General features: G+C 25.7%; 3 protein-coding genes across 3 annotated transcripts in view; all 3 read left to right on the top strand.

Moving 5' to 3' along the window:
* The first annotated feature begins 270 nt into the window (after positions 1 to 270).
* LOC122268278 (uncharacterized) lies at positions 271 to 5,440 on the top strand. Its single transcript, XM_043045302.2, has 3 exons — positions 271 to 401; positions 3,206 to 3,297; positions 5,125 to 5,440. Coding segments are annotated over exons 1-3 (312 nt in total). The 5' UTR covers positions 271 to 399; the 3' UTR covers positions 5,343 to 5,440.
* A 3,431-nt stretch (positions 5,441 to 8,871) lies between these two features.
* On the top strand, positions 8,872 to 16,515 carry LOC107453279 (uncharacterized). The gene is made up of 3 exons (XM_043045301.2): positions 8,872 to 9,019; positions 11,133 to 11,224; positions 16,198 to 16,515. Coding segments are annotated over exons 1-3 (312 nt in total). The 5' UTR covers positions 8,872 to 9,017; the 3' UTR covers positions 16,416 to 16,515.
* Positions 16,516 to 19,939: 3,424 nt separating this feature from the next.
* Positions 19,940 to 24,515, top strand: part of LOC139424768 (uncharacterized) — a 30,054-nt gene continuing 25,478 nt past the window's right edge. The window contains exons 1-2 of the mRNA XM_071180596.1: positions 19,940 to 20,089; positions 22,201 to 22,292. Of these exons, the coding sequence (XP_071036697.1) occupies positions 20,088 to 20,089; positions 22,201 to 22,292 (94 nt within the window). The 5' untranslated portion in view covers positions 19,940 to 20,087. The remainder of the gene's footprint in view (positions 20,090 to 22,200; positions 22,293 to 24,515) is intronic.

Raw genomic sequence — 24,515 nt, 5'->3', positions numbered from 1 at the left:
TTTAATTTCTAGTTGTCATTAATTTAAATTAAAATATTGTTTTATCTTTTAATCAACATATTCACGATAGTGATGTATTCAATTATCACGATAGTGACAGTTTCAAATTTGGTAAAAAAAGAACATAACAAACCGTTTTTTTTTCAGGCGGGCCAATTGGATAATTTGAGGAACCTTTTTTTATCTTGATAATAAGTGATCCTGGTATTGTTCTAATTGCAAAAGATTTCGGTTGCACTTTCACTCTATATTTTATTCATGCAGTCTTATCAAAATTTGTGAAAGATAATTTTTGAGCTGCTTTACTATATAAATCAGACGCCTTGAAAATAAAAATTATTCCGAAATATTTATTTACATTATTGTTTTTCAATTTATAAATATTCAAAGCATTTCATCATGTAAGTATTTATTATTTAATAATATAATTGATTAATTGATATATAAGTGAGTAATTATAATTTAATAACATAACTTGATTTATATATAAATGAGTATTTTCTAAATTCCTTCTTCGAGTTGTAATTTTTTTTAAATTTTAAATGGAGCTTAAAAATTTAATGTTCTTTTTAAAAAATTTATTGCATTTATTTATATATTTTTAAATGACAGGAATTATTTTTCTATAGTTCCAGTATACGAAGTGATCAAAAACAGTTTTTCTCTGTTGAACATTTTTTGTTATTAATAAATTTATTCATAAATAAAATTATTTACTTAAATAAAATTATTTATAAATTGTTTAAAATATTGTAATTAAAGTTATTTTGAAATATTGTACACTTCACTATTTTTTTTTTTTGACATAAGTACCTAAACTGAATAAATTGTTAATGAAAATCATGTCTTTTTAAGTGGTGACATAAAACAATTTCACCAAATATTTATAAGTATTTTTTAAACTTTTTCAATTAACTATTCAAGTTAGATTAATAATTAAATTTATAGTTAGAACTTAATTATAAACATAGATAATATTCCATTAACTCTCTCAAAACTCCATACGCAATTATAAAAAACAAATTTATTCTCAATACTTGATATAGTTCACTATTAAATATTAAAAAAAATAATCTCACAATAAAAACTGTTTAAGACTTTATTTTTCAAAATGTGACAAATCACATAATTTTTCGTGGCGAAAAGATTCTCAAAATTAACGAAATACTGTCCAAGGATTGTTGAATCATCAAAAGTGATAGTTTTATTTCTGATAATGTGTAAAATTTCGTTTTCGTTTAACTACAAAAAATCAACTTTATTATTTGCTAACAGTAAATGTGAGACTGTATGAGACTTTACTTTGCAACTGTACGTTATCGATGACGATCAAACTGCGAAGAAAAATAAATGAACTTTTAATATATACAAACAGTAATAAAGAAAAATTTAATTTTAGTTTAATCATAAAAATCTAATAATAATAATACTATTTTATAATTTGCTAATAATAAAAGTGAGACTGTTTAAACTTTCAATTTTGTAACCATTTTATCAACTTTAATTGGCAATACCAAACTGAAAGCAATATTTTGAACAGAAACTTATGTCAGGGACGAAACATATTGTTTAATCACACTGTAGAAAACTTTAGTGAGTAGTTGCCACCATTGATGTAAACTGAAAATTTTTAAAGTGTATGTTGGCGCATTTTTTTTATTTACTTTCTTTTCGTTATAGTTTAATTTATTTATTTAATCATTCTTTGTGAGTTTGTTTACAAACAACACATATTTTCAATTGAATTAGAATGAATTTCATAGCTGCATTGCAAAACTAAGAAACAAGCGAATCGTTGGCAATTTTTTCGCCCTTATTGCTTTCAAACAATTCTGATTTTGACAATTTAATTTAATTTTTTCCACTGTAACAACAGTTCTGTATTTAAAAAAGAGTTTAGTTTACTTCACCAAAACTAAGGGCAACTGTTAGCCAATATTTTGTACAGTGTACACTAGTGGAATTTTTATTATAAAATTGCGGTAAAATAATTGGCAGCAATCTGTCCATCCAATTCCCGGAAAATTTACGATAAAGAATATTTTTTATCTTTACGGTTTTGAAGCAATATTTCAACTGGTATGGTTAAAAAACCATCAGTACAAAACTATATGGGTTTTTGAGCATTTACTACTAGCATGGTTTCAAAATTGTGAAAAGGAAATTCAACTGGACATTGTTTAGCAGCTTTATGGTGCTGCTATATATGAGTGAATGAGAATATAATAGTCTAATAGACAAGGGTTAGAAATTGGGGAAAGCAGGACACTTAACTCTTCATGAGAAGGGCATAACTGACATATTGTGATGCCAAAGCGGGGACTCTAACCCCTGATCTGACAATCACGAGATTAACAGATTATCTCTATCGGCTACAGTATGTACGTAGTTATAAGGAATTACGTGTCTTCATTAAGTGGGCCTAGTTAAAACCATAAAATTCTGATTGCTTAAGCTTATTAAGTGAAAGCATGGTTTTTCTCACAGGTAATAGTATAAATATCATCTTATATATGGTTAGTTAATAATTTGGTTTAAATATGGAAAAATTTCAATAAATATTTAATTAACCATTTTTATGAGATATTTCTAGCCATGTAATAAAAAACAGTAAACCTAGTCTAGCCTAAATACTGCTATGTGCAATGATTTTTTTTTATATATATATTTATTTTTAGTAACAGTGCTTTAAACACATCACTTGCCCGAGAAAACATTCAATTAAATAAAATAGCTTTAAAAATGTATATTAAACAAGTACAAAAATAAGGAAAGTCAATGAATCTGCAAATAGTGTAATTTCTTTATCTCCTTCCGATATCTTTCATAGATGTTACCAGAGACAGTCAAACAAAAAACAAATATCGTACATCGATATCTATTTGTTTGACAACCTGCTAGCTATACAGGCAAGCTACATGTTAATCAATTCCGATAAAAATTTTAAGAATATTAAATACTCGAATGTGAAAAAGTTTTTCCAGCACAAGCAATAGACTTGTAGTTTTACGAAACTGTTCTTAATAGAGGGTTTTTAAAAATCATTAATGAAAAGTGATTTTCTTTTCTTTTCAATTTTATTTTAAAATTCCTTCTTTGAATAAATTATAAAGACTTGATAACACTTAAAAATTATTTAAAAAAATATTTATAGCTCTTATTTGTTTCCCAAGTATTGTTTTAACTTTTTTGTTTGTTTATATAGGAAGGTACTACTTGTAGTCGTTGGCGTCCTGTGCTTGGCATCGTGGGCTGCTGCAGAGTCCTGTGGCTGGGGATCTTGCCCTGGAGTTGGCAGTGAGTGAAATTTGATATCTTGTAGGGAATCTAAATATTTTTCACCTCGAATTTAGTATTTTTTACAAGTGGAATCCATTTTATTTGTTCTATCAAAATATTTTGAAATTAAAAACTAATAAAAATGTCTTAAAAATATGAGCAATTTTTAATTAATATCAGTACATTTTTAGAAATAGAACTAATACGCATTGCGATCTGTTTCTTATTAGTTAATAATACACTTTCATCACTTGGAATAATTAAACAATTTATAAATGTGATTAAAACCCGGTTTCATTTTTTCACTTTAATTGAAAGTTGTGGATAAGTTATTAAAGAAACTTACCATTTTTATGTGGACGAATAAAAAAAATTTATTAGTAAAACAAATCTTAATAGTTACTTAATTACATTAAAATATCTGCAAAAAAATTCTAAAAGTATACTTTCAATATTTGAGATAACAAGTTTTGAAAATAGCCCAATCTCTTTCAGCAATTCCACAACAAGAGAAAAAGAATACAGTCACAAAAGAAGATGTTTAAATTTAAATAGATGTTTGAATTAGTTTCGAAAGGGGAGAAGGTTTTCACTGCTTTAGACAAGAATTTTCATGATGACTAAATTTTTTATCTTTCTTGTATTTGAGATTTCACATTACCAGCAAGTCGAAATATATTAAGAATAATGCATAAAAAGAAGTTAGCAGGAGCCTTTGAAGTTGAAACTAAATTTAAAATGGATCCGCTCCGGAAATTACAAGAGCGCAAAAAAGTTCAGAAGCATTTTTGAATTACGGTTTTAATAAGAAGCAATTTTTATTCGATATTTCAATTTTGAAAAATGATGACCGATATTTTTTACTTAGCAAATATTCTCGAATATGGCCTACAAGTTATAGAAATTTTTTTTTCTGAAAAAGGTTGAATTAAGCTGACTTTATTTATAGTAAATTTTATTTTCTTCGAATATTTTTAATTTATCAGGAAGATTAATGTGTTTCGATAATCACATTATTATTTAAACAAATGTTCTAGAATCAAAACATAAAAAAATTTTATGAAATAATTAATATTAAATTTCAGGTTGTTTTTATGTTAAAAACAAACTATTTTGCTCTTTCTTACTCTATGTCATAATAATGGGAATTACTCTAGTATTGTTCTAAAATCTAAAAACAATCAATAGCATATGATTTAAACTAAAAAAAACTAATTTGTTTCAGTAAAACTATTTGTTTAAAACAATAAGACGAAGACTTTACCTTATCAGATATTATTGGTGATACTTTTGAATCAGATATGATTGGTAACTAAAATTGTAACTTAACTATTATAGATTTAAAAAAAAGTTTAGCCATGTTTAAACACTGAATAGCAAATCCGATATTTCAGATTTTTAATTGTATTTTTCAGACAGTGCTTAATTTTTCTAATACCGGAATTTAAGATTTTAATTTAATCCTTTAAAACAAATACATCATAGTGCAATGTACACAAAAGTTTTTACAACACAAAAGTTGCACAAAAGTTCAGCCATATTTTAACACTGAATAAAAAATTCTGTATTTCTGACTTATAATTGTATTTTTCAGACTGTGGGTAATTTTCCAAATAGCAGAATTTAAGATTTTTTCAAAATAAAAACAGTGAGTCTTCGTAACTACAGTTATTCTAACCTTTTACCTGTGGGAGTTCTCGTAATATCCAGATATACATCAAATGCGGCAAAAAATCACAATCTGATTATTGTTAAATTACATGCAAATTTTAGTTCGTGGTGCCTTTATTGATGAAAAAATCTTTTATTGAAAAATATTTAATTTATAAATTCTTTCTTCTACAGGATGTTGTTATGGTGATAGTCAGGTCTACAAGTGTGCGCCGTTCGACAATGCTGTGTGTTGTCCTGGTGGAGACTACAGTTGTCCTCCAGGAAAATCTTGCGTCAAAATTCTTTGGTGGTACATTTGCGTAAATGCTATGGCACTTTCCAGCGACGGAAGCTACGATTTTCAAAAGGGTCTCTCGGAAGCGCTGATGAATGCTAAGAGATATGCTTAGGAAATACAAAAGATGTTACTGAAATGTATTTAGAATGTATATAAGATATTTATAAATGTCTAAGAAACGACAAGCAATAAAGGACTTGTTTTCATCCATATGCATGTATTTATGTGAAGTTACTTTACATTTTTTATTACAAAAAAAACCTTTTAAATATTGTATTGAGATATTAAATTAATCCCTTTATATTGAAACTAATTTATTTTCATAAATTAATCTCTTATATTAAAATCATTGGGACCACCTTTTTTTGTATGTCAAGTAAAGTTATTAAGAAGCAATTAGGAATTTAAAGTTGCGAAGGACTAATAAAATGATCAGGGATTATGATGGAATAATAAAATAGCTTTTGGTAATTTGTTTGTATAACTTTTAAACTTGTGGGGAAAAATATCATCAGGACAACTCTTGGAGTCATAAAATAATAAGTAAAATATTTTCTTGAATCAGCATTATGTTGCCCTTTATTGGTAGTGTTCAAAAATATTTAAATAAAAAAAAATAATAAGTTGCCTGAAGCAGTAAACATTACAGTTTTAGCATTTTCATTCTTTTTACCAACATGTAGTATCAATAAATTTTTTATATTATTAGCTTTATTAAAATAAAAGATGCAAAAAACATCTTCTCTATTACCATGTATGGAAAAATTTTAAGCCTTTGTTAAATCTACCATTTCATATTACAAGTTGATATAAAAAGAATATTTCATAACTTTTATAATAGTCAAGTTTATACTATAAATCGCTAAACTTGCTCTAATTCAAAGTATATAATATATAGAAAGTATATCGAAATAAAGTAAAAAGTATAGAGCATATAGTATAAAGTGTATAGAAATAAAGCTTAATAAATGGTCGCTAACAAAATGGAAAATGTAGCAGAAGGAAGAGCTGTTAGTGGAACTAAATTTTAAATGCTCTTTTATTTCAAATAATAAAATTCGTGTCATACGAATATTGAGGCAAGTTGAATATTGATGAATATTGAATAATATTAATGTGAAATGTATACTTAAAAGTCAATTAATTAACGTTCAAAAAAATTCTTTATTTTAACACTATCTAACATTCAGCTTTAAAAAAATTTTTAAACTAAAATATGATGGAAATTTTTTAATTCATTTTCTTATATTATTACTTATTTTTTAAATTTTAATTTATAATATTTTAATTTATTATTTTTTTTTACTAACAGAGTATTAACAGATGTTATTAACAGGGGATACAAAAAATGAAGCATCCTTAGTTTTGTTAAAGCCTTAATTTTTAGAATGCAGCAAATATAATGAAAATTTTTAAAATAGCCACCTAACCAAAAAATAGTAAATTGAGGGAGACAGGAGACACAGTTTCGCCAACTCAACAGAAATAATTTTAAAATCAGAGTGGAAAAAATTCTGGGGCAACGCTAAACTGTTTGATTTTCACTCAAAAGTAATTTTAAAACTATCTCTCTATATATCGCTGCTATATATTACATACAAAGCATTTTTCACAACTAGATAAATTAAAATTGTTTTCAAATAACAGTTGATTTAATTGGAGTTAAATACCAGGCAAAGAAGTCCGGTAATAGCAATTTGTTTGCATCTGACGTATTAAAATGGTATTACCCAAGCAATATTTTTAAAATACAAATTTCAATGTATATGCAATACATTTACTTAAAACACATAGTTCACTATGTTGAATGTGTAAAAAATTCTCTTTGAAATATTAATTTAGCAATTAAGATTATTTAAAGTCAAGGGACTTCAAATGTACAAGCTTTTTGAAACTACCCCATATAAATTTAGGAACATAAATTTAAAATAAATAAATGCATTTATGTAATAAAATTATAAACATGGCAGTATAAATCTGTATTGTAGTGTGTTTGTATTCATAAGTCATGCCGATATATAAGCCTAACTTATGTTCATTAAGTAAAACTTAAATTAAGACATCATATTACATTTCAAAATGTGAGCGAAAATCCATTGAGCATTACTTTTACTTGGTAAACAAAATAAAATACAATTTCTTATAATATTTGTCCATAAACAAAGTTGTATATAAATTCTACATAAATAATACATCAATATATGCTGGGAAAGTAAATGACTTAAACTCAAATTAAAACATTTATTGCATTTTAAATGTGAGTGAGATTCCATTAATCACTACTTGATAGATAAAATAATGTACTGTTATTGACAATATTTATTTATAATCATAATCTATATACATATTTCTCTTACACGGCAACAAAAAAAGCCTCATTACAACTCCCCGAATGGCAATGCAAGAAAATCGACCAATAATTGTAGCTAAAAATGTCACATGCCAAATCTTGCTGAGGTGGCTCAACACATAGCGCTTTTAAAAACGGAAACTGAAATAACCAGAGAGAGCATCAGCAGGTTTTTCATATCATCTGCTGCAATTTCATACTATTAAGCTAGGCAGAAGTGAGTAGTCTTTGTCGATAGATCTCTATTTTAGTATTTTGTCAAAAGCGCTTTTTTTCACGAATTTATATAGACTAAACCAGTTTTTAGTCATGGACAACTTTATGTTGGCCTCTCTAGGGTTAGATCATTTGATAGCCTAACAGCGATAGCTCTAAGTCCAGAAATTTATAATTGTGTGTTTAAGGAAGTTCTTAGTCTTTAATAGTAATTATTTTTTTGTTATTAACAAAGCCCTTAATCTTTCTCAGTATTTGTTCGCATTTAGTATTTATTGCAAATTAATGTTCAGTTTCTGCAAGTATTTCTTTTGTATGTCAAACTTCTAAGACTAATACTTATGTTTTTAACAAAGTTGTGAATCGTTCATGGTTATTATTTTTTAAAAACACAATGTTTTGTTTATGCCGGTTTTCCCTTGCAATTCACTTATTTCAATTTTTAATAGACTTAATTATAGCCAAAATCTTAAACTTTTTAAAGAGATATTAGTTTCAGAAATTTTATCTTAAGATGTCATACTATAGCACATTTCTAATAGGTTTAACGAATTACATGTCATCTATTTGAATTCAAATTTATTTTAATGACTTAGTATTTACTAAAAAGATGTTGTTGTTTTTTTAAAAAAAAGTTGTTATTTTATTTATTTATTCATTTTTTTGAAGAAGAAGGTAAAAACACATGATTCTTGAACGATCCGGATAATTGGATAATTGGATCCGGATAAAACGGGAGTTCCGATAATAAGCGCTCTACTATATATTTATACATTTAATTAGGTTATCTTTAAAACAGCAGGCTGATTCATTCTACCTATTATCTAATACTCAGGAAACAAAATATTCCTAAAAACAATTATTTTGATTCAATAAGGAATTTAGCTGGTAAGCGGCACACTCGGTAAAAAAATACAATAAATCAATATTTCAGATAGACCAATAGGATTATTTCAGGATCCCTTCTTTCTTATCTTCTTTTAAAAGATCCCAGTATTGTTATTTTGACTACTTGATCAACATTTTTTTTTCTTAATGATACAAAAGAATTTGGTTTCACTTCCACTGTATACTTTATTCATGCAGTCTTATCAATTGTTGTCAAAGATAATTTTAGAGTTGTTTTACTATATAAATCAGATGCTTTCGAAATAAAAATTATTCCGAAATACTTATTTATACTATTGTTCTGTAACTTGAAAATATCCGAAGCACTTCATCATGTAAGTATTTATTATTAAATTGCATAAATAATTAAGTGATATAATACTAATAATTGTTTCATTAAATTTTCACTGTTACGGCTTATATATAGTCTATATACAGTTTATATATAGCTTAAAAATTCATTTCTTAGTACAAGTATTATTTCGATTTACACTTTATCATGTAAGAATTAAATATTATAACTAAATCATTGACCTATAAATGTAAATTTTTTAAATTTATCTCATTGTTTATATTTTTAAATGGAGCTTAAAAAATTTTCTGTTTTGTTAGTAAGATTATTATATTTATTTAATTATTTGTTGATAATTATAACTATTAAATTTATTTGAAGTTATTGCTTTCATTTATACTTCCCGATGCAATAATTAATTATTTAATATTATAAATAATAACTTGATCTAAAACTGTAAATTTTCTCTATTATTTCATGAAGTCCTTACTGTTTATAATAAATAGAAGTTAAAAAATTACTGTTTTGTATGTAAAATTATTATATTTATTTATATTTTGAAATAACAGATATTGTTTTTAAATTTTCCTTAATGTGTATTGGTAATTAAAAAAAGTTTACGTTATAACATTTTTTGTACCGAAGGTTCGTAATGTGAATTAAATAATGTTGGTAGTAAATAAAATTATTTACTTATATAAAGCTATTAATAAAACTATTGAAACCTTCAACGAATTTCTACGCATAACTGAATGAAATTGTTAATAAAATCTACGTCTCTTTAAGCTTTTTAAGTGTTGAAATAAAATAAATTCGCCGAAAATTTATAAATGTTGTTTTTAATTTTCGCAACTAACTATTTAATTCAACTAAATTATTATATTTGCAGCTAAATATTGTTAAACGACAAAAAATTTATGATGTTATTTGTTAAAGCTAAAAGTGATACTGTTTGTATAACTATTGTTTATAACTTATTTTTATAACAGCTTTATCAAAGTTTAATAGCAACAACAAATAAACTAAGAAGATGAAAAATTATAAATTTAATACTTATAATGTATTGTTGAATGATAAGGATTTAATGATTTTATCTTCCAACAATAAAAGTGAGAAAAATTTTACATTTGTTAATAGATACAAGGCAAACTTTTAGTATTTTTAAATGATAACTAAGCACATTGTTTCCTAACGATTAAAATACGACTACTTGAAATTTCAATTTCGTAAATGCTTTATCTATGTTTCCTGTATATAATATTTAAACTTTGAAGATAAAATTTAAATTTTTGTATTGTTAAAGGATAAAAATATAAAATCATTTGATAAAATTAAAAATGAGGCAGATCGAAAATTCGTTTTTGAAAATTTGTCATCAATATTCATTAACAATGATAATTAAACTATTACTACGAATAATGAAACATTAAATACTAAAATTCCATAAAAATATTTCATTTGAATAAATAAAAAATAACTATATTACTTGTTAACAGTAAAAGTGAGACACTTTCTATTTTATATTGTACATTATCAATAACAATTAAACTGTGAAATAAAATAATTAAATGTTCAATACATTTGAATGAAGATAAGGAAAAGTTTCATTTTTGTATAAAGATACAAATTTAGTGACATAATTCACAAAGAAAGAAAATGAAATTGTTTAAGCCTTCATTTTTTAAACTGTTTCATCACTTTATATGCAAAAACAAAGTAAAACAACAAGACAATGACAATAACAATAACAACAAATTATAAACAACAATTTGGACAACAACTGCCTTAAGAGTCGAAATATAGAAACTGTAAACAAATCCTGAAAACTCCTACTTGCAATGATATATCTAAAAAGATGCATTTGTTTAATGAAATTGGATAACATTTTGAAAAATTTAAATCTCACAAATGTGAAAAAGTGTTTTTAGGAAAACGATTGTCTTGTAGTTTTAGAAAAATGTTCTCAAATGTGAGATTCGAAAATTAAAAGTTAAAATGCTTCTTTGTCCTTTCCTTCTCTTTTCAAATTGCATACAACGAGTAAATTTTAATTAGTCGATATCACTTTGAAAAACCTTTTAAAAATTATTCATACTTATTTCTTGCTTGTTAGTCAAGTATCATTTAAGCTGCTTTGTTTGTTCACGGTTATGTAGGAAGGTACTACTTGCTGTCGTTGGCGTCCTATGCTTGGCATCATTGGCTGCTGCTGAGACGTGTGGCTGGGGATCTTACCCTGGAGTTGGCAGTAAGTAAAATTTTATATCTTGTAGGGAATCTAAATCATTTTAATGTGTTTTCACCATACATTTCGCATTTTTTTAAGTAGAATTAATTTTACTAGCTCCACAAAAATATTTTAAAAAACGTGTTGAATAATGTTTATAAAAATGTCATAAAAATATTAGCAATTTTAGTTAAATATTGATAGCAATTTATTAAAAAAAACATTAAAGGTCATGCATATTGTTAAACATTTAAAATAATTGAATCTGAATTAAAAAAATTTCAAGTGTTGAAAGAGACATTTTTATTTAAAAAGTTAACGAAAATTTTGTTTGGAAATTTCAATTTGTTCAAAAGTTGCTACGAATTAAATAATATTTCGGAATTTTTCCCGTTTTTTTTTTGCTTTAAATATAAACTATTTATCCAGTATAAAAAGTATACATGTTGATAGACATGAAATTTTTAATTATGAAAAAAAAACTTAATGAAGAGCGATAGAAATTTTTTTCCTAACTGAATTGTTATTAGTCTAGTCAACGAGTAAAATTACTTCGCATTTATATCTTCTTACTTTGTCACACAATTAGTATTCCTTAAATGAAATTTTTTATTCAAGTACAGATGATTTTTTTATGTCTAGGTAATTGGATTATTCGTTAAGATTAACATTTTTATAAAATATCCTTACATAAAACTACAATAATTGTATATTTCGTTTAATTGTATTTTTAATATTTTTGTCGAAATTATTGCTATTTAAGGAATAAACCAATAATAAATGAAAAGGAATTTAGGAAGGTGGCGAAGCGAGTCAGGGGGAAGTCACCTAGTCATTAGTCAAAGCAGTTTTAATTTAACAGTTAAAACATTTTAATTTTAACAGTTTTAAATTTGTAATGTATGTGTGCATGTATAAGCAAAAAATACCTTTCTAAAAATATACTGTTAATAATTTAGATCAAGTTTCGAAAATAGTTTAATCGTTTTTACCAGTTTCACACGAAGAAAAAACTCTCGTTCATGCAAATATTTAAATTTAAGTAAATGTTCTAATAGTTTTGAAAAGGAATAAAGTCTTTGAGACTTTGAAAAAGATTTTCATGTTTACTAAATTTTTGATTTATTGTACTCGAGATTTTATATTAGTAGTAAATATATACGAATATTACGAATAATGCATGAATATAAGTTTTCAGGAGAGCTTGAAATTATCGCCAAATTTTAAATGCATCCTGAGCTTTAAAAATGTTTCAAAAGCATTTTACCATATAGTTTTCATGCGAANTTTTTAATATTTTTGTCGAAATTATTGCTATTTAAGGAATAAACCAATAATAAATGAAAAGGAATTTAGGAAGGTGGCGAAGCGAGCCAGGGGGAAGTCACCTAGTCATTAGTCTAAGCAGTTTTAATTTAACAGTTAAAACATTTTAATTTTAACAGTTTTAAATTTGTAGTGTATGTGCGCATGTATACGCAAAAGTACCTTTCTAAAAATATACTTTTAATAATTTAGATCAAGTTTCGAAAATAGTCTAATCTTTTTTACCAGTTTCACACGAAAAGAAAAACTCTCATTCATGCAAATATTTAAATTTAAGTAAATGTTCTAATAGTTTAGAAAAGGAATAAAGTCTTTCAGGTTTTGAAAAAGATTTTTATGTTAACTAAATTTTTGATTTATTGTACTCGAGATGTTATATTAGTAGTAAATATATATGAATATTACGAATAATGCATGAATATCAGTTTTCAGGAGAGCTTGAAATTATCGCCAAATTTTAAATGCATTCAGAGCTTTAAAAGTGTTTCAAAAGCATTTTACTATATAGTTTTCATACGAATAAATCTTAATTCGTTATTTTGATTTTAAAAAAATGGCAAACAAACTTTTTTTTAAAAATTTAATCTCCAAATATCCGAGAATATTCATATAAATTGTAAGGACTTAATTTAACTTAAAAAAGTTTAATTGTGCTTAATTGTCATACAGCAATCTAGTTTTTTCATTCCCAGCATTTATTATTTTAAAGAAGGAATCATTTTATTGTTTAACCTCGTAAACAATTAAAAATTCTTCTAGAACAAAAATTTCCAACTTAAAAACATTTTAAAAACTTTTTAAAATTACTCTTAAAAAATTCAAATTAATTTTCAAGTTATTTTGATTAAAATATAAGATCTCTATATGGTAAAAAAAACTAACAAAACTTAAAGTTGCGGCAATTAGAATGTTATTGTTTAAAAATCAAAATACAATAGTACTTAATTTTTTAAGCTAAAAAAATCTTTTATAACTGAAAAATCATTTCGTTTCAAAAAAATATTTCCTAAAAAAGAAGGACGAAAACTTTCACGCCATTAGTATCGGATATTGAATGTAACTGAAAATATATTTTCACTAAATATTTATAGATTAAAGAAGTTCAATTATATTGAAAGGGGTCTCCTATGAGGTGACAAAGTTTCGAATTGCTGGCGATACGAATTTCGCAACCAGCTCACACCGACCACAATGCTGATATAAGATATTCTCAGTGACAGATGGATCAAAAGTTTTAATTTCCTTGCCATTGAGCTAACCCTGGGAGGCTTTCGTGGTTTTCTTCTCTGTGTAACACAAATACAGGTTGGTTCTATCAACAAGTTCATCAGGAGGGCTAGTTTGTCCCAATGCTTGATCCTGGAATTCCCTTGCCCTCTGTGTTCCCCCTTATCTTTCCTTGTGTGGATTCGGTTCAAAATTGCAAAGTTACGGAGTTAAACCTTGATAGGTGTAAACAAAGAATCGGGACGGCTGTTCAACGTTGGATATAAAGTAAAATAAAATCGTATTGAAACATTGAGTAACAAATTGCATAATTCCGATTTTTAATTGTATTTTTCAAACTGTACTTCATCTTCTGTTCTTATTGTTCTTCTCTTAACATTATTTAAGTTAACAAATTAAAAAATTTAATTTAGCCCTTAATTTGGACACAATATTATAGTGCAACGTGCTTTTTATATAGTGCATATTTCTATTTTCTTGTACATAAAATGATTTTGAGATCAAAACTTTCTACACTTTTTTCAAATCAAAACTGAAAAAAAAAATTAGGTTTGATAATTTTTCTAATGTATTTATGAAAAATGATCAATATATAGATATTAAAGCTATTTTAAGTTAAATATATTTAGGAAAAATGAGTTAGCTTCACATTTTATATGATGTAAAATTTGATTAGACCAAAAATATTCTTATTCCCCTGTTTATATTTTTTAAATGATGCAACTGATACCACAAATTGCAATTGACATAAATATTCTTCTTAATTTACTGAAAAAGAAGTGAAAAACTGGAGTTTATTTAACTCCAGCTTTTTCCCTAAATGGAACGGTAAATAATTCTCAAAGGGAAAAGCACTGCAGGTTGAAAAAAATTGCCTAATTTAATTAGATTTTTTTCATGTTGTTTTGATAGGGAAACTTTTGAATTAGCTTCAAAATTTTGCAGAACTTCAATTTACTTATTATTGCTATCAACTATTTTTATCCCAAATAAAGAATATTTGTGTATAATATAAATATTTAAAAACTGTTGACAAATTTCTGCCAGTTTTTCTTTAACCCCTTAACGATCGGTTAATTTTCAAGAAAACGGTCATAAAAGTTCTATTTTGCCAAATACACATATTTGATTAGTGCTAGTATCTTAGTTTAAAATTAACTAACTATTTACAATTACTTTAAAAATATCCTGGTACTGCTATATGGTGTGTAAAATGATAAATAAAATGCTTTCCTGGCAAAAGAAATGAATTACTTTTATTCTTATCTTTGTAGAACTACTGAACACTCCAGCCCGTCAATATCACGGGAGCGAGAATTAGCGAGCGAAAACTCACCCTGTCATTTTCACGGGAGCGAGATTTAGGACTAAATAATGAATGTTAACAATTATATTTTATCTCAAAAAAAGTACTCATTTAAAATAAAAATGCTAAAAACCGACATCAAGTGTGGTGGTTACAGAATACCTTGAATAAGGAAACGCAGGTAGATATTGAATAAGGAATGCATGTATAATATAGAATTTACTCTTAGAATGCCGCAAAGATCCCTTACCATTTACTGCGAAGATGTTTTACTAATGTGATAGATCTAGTACATAACCGTTAGAATTCGTATTTTGCGGATATCATGAGAAATCTTCCCACATGAATATCTAAAGTTTTCCGCAGGCATGGGAACACGAGTAAAAGTATTTTTAAGGGAGGAGAATCGAAGAAATGACATGACTCTCTCAATCTATATCAAGACAATGCGAAGCGGCTAAGGCTGTTTTTAAAAGGCTTTATCGTCACTTTTTTCAAATAATATGCTATTTTCACAACTGTGCTGAGAGCTTACAACGGTAATTCACGATTGTTAGGTCAAGTTTAGCCTGTCTTTAACCAGCACTCTCTGTGCTGATTCTTAAAATGGCACAAAACGCCAATATGAAGAAAAAATCAAGTTTTCTGAAAATCTAAAACTATTGTGATCAAATTTTTTAATATTTAAATATTTGCTCTAACTCTGCCTCATAAAGGCTCAAAGAACTTTTTTTTTAAAATAATTAAAATTAAACATTTGCTTTTTTTTATCTAGGTTATTAAATTATTAATTTTTATCTACGTGAAAAAATTTCACCAAATTGGGGATTTCTAAAAATTTTAATAGCTTTTATAAATTATATTCGCCTTAAATAATTATTTGTGCGTTTTAAAGGACACATTATTCTTTAAAGCAAAATGGAACTCATAGTTTAAACTTAGATCTTTACCTCAAGTGTGAGACAATTAAGCTGTGGCTTTTTCATTTTTCTTGGCTGAAGATTTTCGAAGAATACTATTAAACGCACTTCCCTAATCAATGTGAGACTTCAAGTATGCCCTACCCTTATTGATGAAAAGCGCAAATGATATTTTCTTGAATAATATTTAATTTTTTCATACTTTTTTTCTACAGGATGTTGTTACGGTGATAGTCAGGTCTACAAGTGCGCTCCGTTCGACAATGCTGTGTGTTGTCCTGGTGGAGACTACAGTTGTCCTCCAGGAAAATCTTGCGTCAAAATTCTTTGGTGGTACATTTGCGTAAATGCTATGGCACTTTGCAGCGACGGAAGCTACGATTTTCAAAAGGGTCTCTCGGAAGCGCTGATGAATGCTAAGAGATATGCTTAGGAAATACAAAAGATGTTACTGAAATGTATTTAGAATGTATATAAGATATTTATAAATGTCTAAGAAACGACAAGCAATAAAGGACTTGTTTTCATCCATATGCATGTATTTATGTGAAGTTACTTTACATTTTTTATTACAAAAAAAACCTTTTAAATATTGTATTGAGATATTAAATTAATCCCTTTATATTGAAACTAATTTATTTTCATAAATTAATCTCTTATATTAAAATCATTGGGACCACCTTTTTTTGTATGTCAAGTAAAGTTATTAAGAAGCAATTAGGAATTTAAAGTTGCGAAGGACTAATAAAATGATCAGGGATTATGATGGAATAATAAAATAGCTTTTGGTAATTTGTTTGTATAACTTTTAAACTTGTGGGGAAAAATATCATCAGGACAACTCTTGGAGTCATAAAATAATAAGTAAAATATTTTCTTGAATCAGCATTATGTTGCCCTTTATTGGTAGTGTTCAAAAATATTTAAATAAAAAAAAATAATAAGTTGCCTGAAGCAGTAAACATTACAGTTTTAGCATTTTCATTCTTTTTACCAACATGTAGTATCAATAAATTTTTTATATTATTAGCTTTATTAAAATAAAAGATGCAAAAAACATCTTCTCTATTACCATGTATGGAAAAATTTTAAGCCTTTGTTAAATCTACCATTTCATATTACAAGTTGATATAAAAAGAATATTTCATAACTTTTATAATAGTCAAGTTTATACTATAAATCGCTAAACTTGCTCTAATTCAAAGTATATAATATATAGAAAGTATATCGAAATAAAGTAAAAAGTATAGAGCATATAGTATAAAGTGTATAGAAATAAAGCTTAATAAATGGTCGCTAACAAAATGGAAAATGTAGCAGAAGGAAGAGCTGTTAGTGGAACTAAATTTTAAATGCTCTTTTATTTCAAATAATAAAATTCGTGTCATACGAATATTGAGGCAAGTTGAATATTGATGAATATTGAATAATATTAATGTGAAATGTATACTTAAAAGTCAATTAATTAACGTTCAAAAAAATTCTTTATTTTAACACTATCTAACATTCAGCTTTAAAAAAATTTTTAAACTAAAATATGATGGAAATTTTTTAATTCATTTTCTTATATTATTACTTATTTTTTAAATTTTAATTTATAATATTTTAATTTATTATTTTTTTTTACTAACAGAGTATTAACAGATGTTATTAACAGGGGATACAAAAAATGAAGCATCCTTAGTTTTGTTAAAGCCTTAATTTTTAGAATGCAGCAAATATAATGAAAATTTTTAAAATAGCCACCTAACCAAAAAATAGTAAATTGAGGGAGACAGGAGACACAGTTTCGCCAACTCAACAGAAATAATTTTAAAATCAGAGTGGAAAAAATTCTGGGGCAACGCTAAACTGTTTGATTTTCACTCAAAAGTAATTTTAAAACTATCTCTCTATATATCGCTGCTATATATTACATACAAAGCATTTTTCACAACTAGATAAATTAAAATTGTTTTCAAATAACAGTTGATTTAATTGGAGTTAAATACCAGGCAAAGAAGTCCGGTAATAGCAATTTGTTTGCATCTGACGTATTAAAATGGTATTACCCAAGCAATATTTTTAAAATACAAATTTCAATGTATATGCAATACATTTACTTAAAACACATAGTTCACTATGTTGAATGTGTAAAAAATTCTCTTTGAAATATTAATTTAGCAATTAAGATTATTTAAAGTCAAGGGACTTCAAATGTACAAGCTTTTTGAAACTACCCCATATAAATTTAGGAACATAAATTTAAAATAAATAAATGCATTTATGTAATAAAATTATAAACATGGCAGTATAAATCTGTATTGTAGTGTGTTTGTATTCATAAGTCATGACGATATATAAGCCTAACTTATGTTCATTAAGTAAAACTTAAATTAAGACATCATATTACATTTCAAAATGTGAGCGAAAATCCATTGAGCATTACTTTTACTTGGTAAACAAAATAAAATACAATTTCTTATAATATTTGTCCATAAACAAAGTTGTATATAAATTCTACATAAATAATACATCAATATATGCTGGGAAAGTAAATGACTTAAACTCAAATTAAAACATTTATTGCATTTTAAATGTGAGTGAGATTCCATTAATCACTACTTGATAGATAAAATAATGTACTGTTATTGACAATATTTATTTATAATCATAATCTATATACATATTTCTCTTACACGGCAACAAAAAAAGCCTCATTACAACTCCCCGAATGGCAATGCAAGAAAATCGACCAATGATTGTCGCTAAAAATGTCACATGCCAAATCTTGCTGAGGTGGCTCAACACATAGCGCTTTTAAAAACGGAAACTGAAATAACCAGAGAGAGCATCAGCAGGTTTTTCATATCATCTGCTGCAATTTCATACTATTAAGCTAGGCAGAAGTGAGTAGTCTTTGTCGATAGATCTCTATTTTAGTATTTTGTCAAAAGCGCTTTTTTTCACGAATTTATATAGACTAAACCAGTTTTTAGTCATGGACAACTTTATGTTGGCCTCTCTAGGGTTAGATCATTTGATAGCCTAACAGCGATAGCTCTAAGTCCAGAAATTTATAATTGTGTGTTTAAGGAAGTTCTTAGTCTTTAATAGTAATTATTTTTTTGTTATTAACAAAGCCCTTAATCTTTCTCAGTATTTGTTCGCATTTAGTATTTATTGCAAATTAATGTTCAGTTTCTGCAAGTATTTCTTTTGTATGTCAAACTTCTAAGACTAATACTTATGTTTTTAACAAAGTTGTGAATCGTTCATGGTTATTATTTTTTAAAAACACAATGTTTTGTTTATGCCGGTTTTCCCTTGCAATTCACTTATTTCAATTTTTAATAGACTTAATTATAGCCAAAATCTTAAACTTTTTAAAGAGATATTAGTTTCAGAAATTTTATCTTAAGATGTCATACTATAGCACATTTCTAATAGGTTTAACGAATTACATGTCATCTATTTGAATTCAAATTTATTTTAATGACTTAGTATTTACTAAAAAGATGTTGTTGTTTTTTTAAAAAAAAGTTGTTATTTTATTTATTTATTCATTTTTTTGAAGAAGAAGGTAAAAACACATGATTCTTGAACGATCCGGATAATTGGATAATTGGATCCGGATAAAACGGGAGTTCCGATAATAAGCGCTCTACTATATATTTATACATTTAATTAGGTTATCTTTAAAACAGCAGGCTGATTCATTCTACCTATTATCTAATACTCAGGAAACAAAATATTCCTAAAAACAATTACTTTGAATCAATAAGGAACTTAGCTGGTAAGTGGCACACTCGGTAAAAAAATACAATAAATCAGTATTTCAGATAGACCAATAGGATTATTTCAGGATCCCTTCATTCTTATCTTCTTTTAAAAGATCCCGGTATTGTTTTGACTACTTGATCAACATTTTTTTTTCTTAATGATACAAAAGAATTTGGTTTCACTTCCACTGTATACTTTATTCATGCAGTCTTATCAATTGTTGTCAAAGATAATTTTAGAGTTGTTTTACTATATAAATCAGATGCTTTCGAAATAAAAATTATTCCGAAATACTTATTTATACTATTGTTCTGTAACTTGAAAATATCCGAAGCACTTCATCATGTAAGTATTTATTATTAAATTGCATAAATAATTAAGTGATATAATACTAATAATTGTTTCATTAAATTTTCACTGTTACGGCTTATATATAGTCTATATACAGTTTATATATAGCTTAAAAATTCATTTCTTAGTACAAGTATTATTTCGATTTACACTTTATCATGTAAGAATTAAATATTATAACTAAATCATTGACCTATAAATGTAAATTTTTTAAATTTATCTCATTGTTTATATTTTTAAATGGAGCTTAAAAAATTTTCTGTTTTGTTAGTAAGATTATTATATTTATTTAATTATTTGTTGATAATTATAACTATTAAATTTATTTGAAGTTATTGCTTTCATTTATACTTCCCGATGCAATAATTAATTATTTAATATTATAAATAATAACTTGATCTAAAACTGTAAATTTTCTCTATTATTTCATGAAGTCCTTACTGTTTATAATAAATAGAAGTTAAAAAATTACTGTTTTGTATGTAAAATTATTATATTTATTTATATTTTGAAATAACAGATATTGTTTTTAAATTTTCCTTAATGTGTATTGGTAATTAAAAAAAGTTTACGTTATAACATTTTTTGTACCGAAGGTTCGTAATGTGAATTAAATAATGTTGGTAGTAAATAAAATTATTTACTTATATAAAGCTATTAATAAAACTATTGAAACCTTCAACGAATTTCTACGCATAACTGAATGAAATTGTTAATAAAGTCTACGTCTCTTTAAGCTCTTTAAGTGTTAAAATAAAATAAATTCGCCGAAAATTTATAAATGTTGTTTTTAATTTTCGCAACTAACTATTTAATTCAACTTAATTATTATATTTGCAGCTAAATATTGTTAAACGACAGAAAAATTATGATGTTATTTGTTAAAGCCAAAAGTGATACTGTTTGTATAACTATTGTTTATAACTTATTTTTATAACAGCTTTATCAAAGTTTAATAGCAACAACAAATAAACTAAGAAGATGAAAAATTATAAATTTAATACTTATAATGTATTGTTGAATGATAAGGATTTAATGATTTTATCTTCTAACAATAAAAGTGAGAAAAAGTTTTAAATTTGTTAATAGATACAAGGCAAACTTTAAGTATTTTTAAATGATAAATAAGCACATTTTTCCTAACGATTGAAAAACGACTACTTGAGACTTCAATTTTGTAAATGCTTTATCTATGTTTCCTGCAAATAATATTTAAACTTTGAAGAGAAATTTAAATTTTTGTGTTGTTAAATGATTAAAATATAAAATCATTTGATAAAATTAAAAATAAGACAGATAGAAAGTTCGTTTTTGAAAATTTGTCATCAATATTCCTTAACATTGCTAATTAAACTATTACTACGAATAATGAAACATTAAATACTTAAATTCCATAAATTAATTTCATCTAAATAAAGAAAATAAATATATTACTTGTTAGCAGTAAAAGTGAAACACTTTCTATTGTAACTGTACATTATCAATAACAATTAAACTGTGAAATAAAATAATTAAATGATTAGTACATTTCAATGAAGATAAGGAAAAGTTTCATTTTTGTATAAAGATGCAAATTTAGTGACATAATTCACAAAGAAAGAAAATGAAATTGTGTAAACCTTCATTTTTTAAACTGTTTCATCACATTTTATATGCAAAAACAAAGTAAAACAACAAGACAATGACAATAACAATAACAACAAATTATAAGCAACAATTTCGACAACAACTTCCTTAAGAGTCGAAATATAGAAACTGTAGAAAAATCCTGAAAACTCCTACTTGCAATGATATATCTAAAAAGAGGCATTTGCTTAATAAAATTGGATAAAATTTCAAAAAATTTAAATCTCTCAAATGTGAAAAAGTGTTTTGAGGAAAACGATTGTCTTGTAGTTTTAGAAAAATGTTCTCAAATGTGAGCTTCAAAAATTAAAAAATAAAATGCTTTTTTGTTCTTTCCTTCTCTTTTCAAATTGCATACAACGAGCAAATTTTAATTAGTCAATATCACTTTAAAAAGCCTTTCAAAATTTTTTCATGCTTCTTTCTTGCTTGTTAGTCAAGTATCATTTAAGCTGCTTTGTTTGTTTATGTTTATGTAGGAAGGTACTACTTGTTGTCTTAGGCGTCCTGTGCTTGGCATTACTGTCTGCCGCTGAGACGTGTGGCTGGGGATCTTGCCCTGGAGTTGGCAGTGAGTAAAATTTGATATCTTGTAGGGAATCTAAGTCATTTTAACGTGTTTTCACCACGCATTTAGCACTTTTTTTTTAAGTAGAATTAAATTTACTAGCTCCATAAAAATATTTTAAAAAATTTGTTAAATAATGTTTTTTAAAATGTCATTAAAAATATTAGCAATTTTTGATAAATATGTATTAAATTTTTATTATTAATAAAATTTTTATTATTTATAAAAAATGTATTATTTAATCATTATTTTTGATAGAAATTTACAAAAAAAACATTAAAAGTCATGCATATTGTTAAACATTTGAATTAATTGAATCTGAGTTAAAAAATTTGAAGTGTCAAAAGAGACATTTTTATTTATAAAATTAACGAAAATTATGTTTAGAAATTTTAATTTGTTCAAAAGTTGCTACAAATTAAGTATTTTTTCCGTTTTTTTTGCTTTAAATATAAACTATTTATCCAGTAAAAAAAAAAAGAGTGCACATGTTGCTAGACATGAAATTTTTAATTATGAAAAAGAACTTAATGAAGAGCGATAAAAATGTTTTTCCTAATTGAATTGTTATTAGTCTCGTCAACGAGTAAAATTACTTCGTATTTATTTCTTCTTATTTAATCACAGAATTAGTATTCCTTAAATGAAGTTTTTTTTATCCAAGTATAGATGATTTTTTTATGTCTAGGTAGTCGGATTATTCCTTAAGATTAACATTTTTATGAAATGTCCTTACATAAAACTACAATAATTGTATATTTCGAAAACAAGTTTTTTTTAAATATTTTTGTCGAAAGTATTGCTATTTAAGGAATAAAACAATAATAAATGAGAAGAAATTTGGGAAGGTGAGCGAAGCGAGCCAGGGGGAAGCCACCTAGTCATTAGTCAAAGCAGTTCTAATTTAACAGTTAAAACATTTTAATTTTAACAGTTTTAATTTTGTAATGTATGAGTGCATGTATAAGCAAAAAATACCTTTCTAAAAATATACTTTTAATAATTTAGATCATGTTTCGAAAATAGTTTAATCTTTTTTAACAGTTTCACACGAAAAGAAAAACTCTCATTCATGCAAATGTTTAAATTTAAGTAAATGTTTTAATAGTTTTGAAAAGGAATAAAGTCTTTGAGACTTTGAAAAAGATTTTTATGTTTACTAAATTTTTGATTTATTGTACTCGAGATTTTATATTAGTAGTTAATATATACGAATATTACGAATAATGCATGAATATAAGTTTTCAGGAGAGCTTGAAATTATCGCCAAATTTTAAATGCATCCTGAGCTTTAAAAATGTTTCAAAAGCATTTTACCATATAGTTTTCATGCGAATAAATCTTAGTTCATTATTTTGATTTTAAAAAAATGGCAACAAACTTTTTTTTAAATTTAATCTCCAAATATCCGAGAATATTCATATAAATTGTAAGGACTTAATTTAACTTAAAAAAGTTTAATTGTGCTTAATTGTCATACAGCAATCTAGTTTTTTTATTCCCAACATTTATTATTTTAAGGAAAGAATCATTTTATTGTTTAACCTCGTAAACAATTAAAAATTCTTCTGGAACAAAAATTTCCAATTTAAAAACATTTTAAATTACTCTTAAAAAATTCAAATTAATTTTCAAGTTATTTTGATTAAAATATAAGATATTTATATTGTAAAAAAAACTAACAAAACTTAAAGTTACGGCAATTAGAATGTTATTGTTTAAAAATCAAAATACAGTAGTACTTAATTTTTTAAGCTAAAAAAATCTTTTATAATTGAAAAATCATTTCGTTTCAAAAAAATATTTCCTGAAAAAGAAGGACGAAAACTTTCACGCCCTTAGTATCGGATATTGAATGTAACTGAAAATATATTTTCACTAAATATTTATAGATAAAAGAAGTTCAATTATATTGAAAGGGGTCTCCTATGAGGTGACAAAGTTTCGAATTGCTGGCGATACGAATTTCGCAACCAGCTCAAACCGACCACAATGCTGATATAAAATATTCTCAGTGACAGATGGATCAAAAGTTTGAATTTCCTTGCCATCGAGCTAACCCTGGGAGGCTTTCGTGGTTTTCTTCTCTGTGTAATACAAATACGGGTTGGTTCTATCAACAAGTTCATCAGGAGGGCTAGTTTGCCCCAATGCTTGATCCTGGAATTCCCTTGCCCTCTGTGTTCCCCCTTATCTTCCCTTGTGGAAGTTAAAAAATTACTGTTT

Source organism: Parasteatoda tepidariorum, chromosome 5, assembly GCF_043381705.1.
Source record: "Parasteatoda tepidariorum isolate YZ-2023 chromosome 5, CAS_Ptep_4.0, whole genome shotgun sequence".
In the NCBI taxonomy this organism is placed as follows: Eukaryota; Metazoa; Arthropoda; class Arachnida; order Araneae; family Theridiidae; genus Parasteatoda; species Parasteatoda tepidariorum.
Note: the sequence above shows the minus strand (reverse complement) of the source record. Positions and strands in the feature narration are given on the sequence as shown.